The sequence below is a fragment of the Mangifera indica genome, chromosome 17, assembly GCF_011075055.1.
Source record: "Mangifera indica cultivar Alphonso chromosome 17, CATAS_Mindica_2.1, whole genome shotgun sequence".
NCBI lineage: Eukaryota > Viridiplantae > Streptophyta > Magnoliopsida > Sapindales > Anacardiaceae > Mangifera > Mangifera indica.
In genome coordinates, this window is record NC_058153.1 from 3,307,827 (window position 1) to 3,313,213 (window position 5,387).

A 5,387-nucleotide genomic window follows, 5' to 3' on the forward strand; every position below is an offset into this window, starting at 1 on the left:
TGTAAAATCTTGACTTACCCAATATAGTCCAATATAGTAATTGTGAATTAGTAAGTAAAGGCTTATCATGATTCATATATATATATATATATATATGAATACCGTTCGTTATGGTTTCCACTTTCCATGTTAGAGCTAAAGCTCTATGGCATAGCCCTCTTCTCTTCATGATTTGTAGAGGACAGTTTGAGTACCATTTGTTGCAGAATGGGTGGAAATATATATATAATACATGCATATTCAAGTGTCTCTTCTTTTCATGGCCTTCTCTCAGGACAGGCACCAAAGAATACCTCAAATTATCGTAGTTGGTTGGAAAATATTAACAATCTAGCTCCTAGCTAGGGTACAATACATGAAAAGATGCAAAAGGGTTGATCAGAATTTTAAGAAGGATAATTGTTTTCAACTCAAAGCTCCTCCATCCAATCATTATTTACAAGTTCCAAATATATATACAGCTCTAGCTTGTCCTATGTTATTAACAATTGTTATACCCATAGATTTTTTGGAGTCCGTTGTCAATATTATAGTCAGCAAACTCAAACTAAGCGAGAGCCAAGATTGGATCCAGCCATGAAGTCCCCACAGATGCCTCAACGAAAAGCAGAAAGGGTAATGGCTACCATTCCTTTTATAGTAAAATATAAGATCAAACAGAAGATTTAATAGAAAGGAGGAAGACAACATCATTCTAGAGCATCATGCTTCTCACATGGCTACCCTTTAAGCAACCACCCCCATTCCTTCTATTAACGCATCTCTCTTGTCTCCTTATCTACATCTCCACTTTTCAACCCTTCTTACCATTCCTTCAAAGTCCTCCCCAACAACAACATCATCACCCAAACCACTCCATCATGCCTTTGCCTGCTGCCCCTATGGAATAAAACCCCTACACCAGATTCCTCTATGAAAAAAGAGAGAGAGAGAGAGGGAAAAAAAAAAAAAACCCTTGTAGGCAATGTTATAGGGCAGAAGGGGTTAGCTAGCTAGCTGGCTTTTTGTGTCTTCCTTATAAGCAACAACTGGCACACAAAATAAATAGCATTTTCAATATATCTTGTTGCATGAGTAGGGTTAATTGTTTTCTTTATTTCTCAAGTTGACATGGTATGTCTCCCTTGTGAGGAGCTGCTGATTTCCTTAACACATGACTCTGCGTTTAGCATCTTCATTTCTAGACTGCAATAGCATGCTGCTCTTTATTAGCTCACCCATCATTCTCTACCCCCTCTCACCTTGACAATTGGCCCCACGACTATAACATTAAATATAAGATATCCTCCTGTGTTTCGAATCTCTCTGCTTTTATATTCCAAGGCTGATATTATATATAAGGTAATTGAAAGAGCCGGCTCTGGAAGAAAAGCCTAATGGAGCTAGCGTAGAGAGAAGCACACATGGATCGACTTTGAAAATTTCCTAAATAACATAAAAACAAAAGTGTATGGTAGACAGACTCAACTTCCTGATAAGACTAATCGTATTGTTGATTACCTTATATCTATTGGTCTATTATATTATCATGGATTTTTTATGTACACATTATCGAATTGCTTAGGAAATAGAAGACGAGATCTTGATTTCGTCTCAGAAGTCTGGACGGTTGGCCAGAGGGAGAGAAACCGTCAAGAAAGAGAGACCACTAGAAAGAACGTTCAGGGAATGAAAAATAAACTCTAAGGAAAATTGTTGCTTTTTAAAACTTATTATCAATAGTAATATCTTATTATCACACTATTGCTCACTAGGCTTGAACAACTATGAACTCAAATTATGCATATATAATTTTAAATATATAAATAAATATACATATAATATAAAAAATATATATAAATATAATATTCTTCAATATTTATATATGTTTAGCTTGTTCTATGGTTCATGGTTACTGGTTATGATCGGTCCAAATTCAAGGCCCAATGAATATTTGGATCCTTAAAAGCCCACGTTGCTAACATAGACAGGCAAATGGTACACCAGTTAAGTTAGCGATAGAACTTATAGTAGAATAGCTTTAGTCTCAGTATAGACATGAGTAAATTATAGGATGCGCTAAAAATATATGAAGATGTGACATTTTCCTAAAGGTGCAAAATAAAACCAAACAAGGATATGGTATGGTATGGTATGGTATGGTGTCTGCCAGCTGAATGTCCATAAAATTGAAGGGTATAAATATGATGGTAGGTTCCTGGAAGAGTAGTAGCTTAAGAGGTACAAGGGCGTTTTTTACTGGTAAGTAAGACAGTGATTGGCTCAGGACATCCAATTCTAGCAATGCATTGGCATTGCAATACCCTTTTTGGTAATTGATGGATGTTTTTATTAATTTGACCTTACTTAAATCGGATCATTTTTAAAGGTAAATGAATCATATAATTATTATGTTAAATAAATCAAAGATTTGATTTTGATATTACGCTAATGAGTCTCAGATCCAAACCTCTTTAATTGAAAATTCTACGTCTTTTGTTACCTAAACTTTCCAACCCATCTAATGTTATCCTATTTGAGGACCAGTAAAACTTCTTTATGTTACTTTTTCTCTTTGGAAATTACTTTCTACCAACGGCTTGATTTTTTACGGTGGCCTTCTTTTTATTCTTTTTTAATCCTTCTTTATTAGTTCACTAGTATTTTATAATAATTTTTATTTGCAAAATCCTCTGAATCTCTTAGCGGCATCTTTTTGCCAGGTAATGAAGTTTTTCACGCGGCCACGACAGCATCTTTCTATAGTGAATAATGGGCAGAGCAACAAGTTGGTTAAAGGGCTTATTTGGGATACGAAGCAACAAGGCCAATTCAAATTCCGGTGACGGGAGAGACAAGAAAGCAAGTTGATTTGGCCAATCAGGAAGAGACATTGATGGCCTGTGTCTTAATCCAACTACAATACCGCCAAACATATCTGTAGTAAGATCATATTATTCTGAGACAGAGAAAGAACAGAACAAGCACGCAATTGCAGTGGCTGCAGCCCAGGCTGCGGTGGCGGTGGTGAGGCTGACTAGTCATGATAGGGGTACCATGTTTGAAGGGGGCCAACGGAGGTGGGCTGCTGTCAAGATTCAGACCATTTTTAGAGGCTATCTGGTAACTAAAACGGCAACTACTACTCTTTTCATGTTAGTAAAGAACCCTGTAAATTGTGCAGTGTCCTTCGTAAGATTAACTACACAGGTTATCACAAATTTGTACATGTATTCAATCAATTCTAAATTCAATAATAATATTGATTCATAATGACTTAGAATTAGATAAATTTGATATATTACAATTTATGCAGAATTTATCTAAATCATATCGATTATCGATTGATTTGGTGAAACTGGTCTTTTTTTCCTGTATGCTCTCAAAATAACCATATTTCAATGGATCTAACCTCTTTTTATATTAATTTATTAAACCCTATCATCAAAGCTTCAATAAACTTAATAATCCACACTTTCATTGTTATAACTCAAATTTTATTTATGAGATATACGGACATTCAACAAAATTGATTACAATATACTCATAAAACACAATTTGCTGAAGTATACATTTACCCAAGTTTTATTGAATTAAAAGAACATCAATATTTGCCCACGTCTAGAAAAATTTCTAACATGTTATTCTATTATAATTGCTTAGCTTCGTGAAGGCAAGAATGGGAGTTTTTTCAATCTATGTGGATATGAATAATCTGATAAATTTTTGTAAAATTTTGAATGGAAACAGGCCAGAAAAGCCCTACGAGCTCTTAAAAGTTTGGTGAAGTCGCAGGCACATGTTAGATGTTATTTAGTGCGGAAACAAGCCACTGCATGACTTCAAAGTATGCAAGCACATATAAGAGCACAAAAATCTATGGTGAGAACCCAAATTCCAAAATTACTAGGCAAGAAGATTAATGTCATTTGAATAGCATTTACAGTTGCCACAAATTGTGTTTCTCTGTAGGAGAGGTTTGATGAAACAAGAAGTGAACGGGCAGTATCTTTCCATAGCAGAAGACAGTCTGCTTCTCTAGACACCATGTTTAACACCATTGATTGGAGTCCTAAAATTGTGGAGGTTGATACAGGGAGGCCTAAATCAAGATCTCGAAGAACAAATAATTCCGTTTCAGATTTCAGTGACGACCCACATTATCAAAAACTCTCTCCTCCACTACCATCAAGAGTTCCCAGCCCTTTTATCAAAACCAGACACCAGGAAATTTCAAGAATCTGATTAGGGACTAACTGGTGATGAATGCAGAGTCTCTATGGCTCAAAGCACACCAAGGCTTCTCAATCTTGATGGGTCTAAAGTTCCAGCCTCGCCGCAAAGAGGCAATGTTCAAACATTCCATATTATATGGTCAATACAGAGACTTTCAAGGCTAAATTGAGGTCACATAGTGCACCAAAACAAAGGCCAGAACGGGGTCCAAAAAGAAGGCTTTCAGTTGATGAAATGATGGAGTCAAGGAGTAGTCTTCGTGGTGTTAAGATGCAAAGATCATGCTCACAGCTTCAAGAGGCTTTCAATTTTATGAGTACTATAATTGGTAAGCTTGATAGGTCTGCAGGGTTCTCAAGAGAACCAGAGAGAAATTTTATTCACAGACTGCAATAGTTGGTGAGAAAGAAGTTTTCCTCTCTAATGTGTTGCTTACTAATGCTATTTTGTGCTTAAATAAAAATAAGGTAGGTGATAGAACAAAATTAGAATGTATGTAGGATTACTTGTGATTATCATTAAAATTCTGTTGCATTTGTTTCATATGTTAATGTTAATCAAGAGAATCAAACTTGCCGGTGATTGTGAAGGTCGGTTACTAAACCTAAAGTTTCACATATTTAATATGATTAATTTAATTCTGAAAAAACAATATAATTCAAATAAAATTTTCCCGTTATAAACAAAAAATGAAACTTTCTATTAATGAAATGATAAAGTGTAAATAGTGGAATTAGATTTGTTTTGTCACTGTGAAGTGATGTGAAGACATGATGGAAGTGTATATTTAAGCTGCTTTATGGTAAGTTTGGTGGATTAAAATTATCTACTGCTATCAAGTTTTCCAAATTCGTTGACATTTTCCGAACTTGATGAGCATTGAACTGTGGGGCTTATTCTTTTGCCTAGCGTTATTGCCAGTGGTATCATATATTTCTTGACTTCAAAGAAGTAAAGAGAAAAAGGTATAGAACAAAAATGCACTTATAGACAAAGGGTGACATTAATAGTTATCTAAATATGATTTAACGTACGTGTATATTATCAAAAAAATTATATCTAAAACACTAATTTTAACATATAAATTATCGTTTTTTATTTGTAATTTGACCTTTAAGTGATTTAACATTTCATCATTAATCGTTAAATATTTTTTCAGTTTATCTATCTCT

General features: G+C 34.7%; 1 protein-coding gene across 1 annotated transcript; it reads left to right on the forward strand.

The window, feature by feature from the left end:
• The first annotated feature begins 2,697 nt into the window (after window positions 1-2,697).
• On the forward strand, window positions 2,698-4,797 carry LOC123200867 (protein IQ-domain 26-like). The gene is made up of 4 exons (XM_044616253.1): window positions 2,698-3,102; window positions 3,730-3,813; window positions 3,952-4,079; window positions 4,311-4,797. Exons 1-4 carry the CDS (start codon window positions 3,037-3,039, stop codon window positions 4,609-4,611), a joined length of 579 nt encoding a protein of 192 aa, XP_044472188.1. The 5' UTR covers window positions 2,698-3,036; the 3' UTR covers window positions 4,612-4,797.
• Window positions 4,798-5,387: the final 590 nt, after the last annotated feature.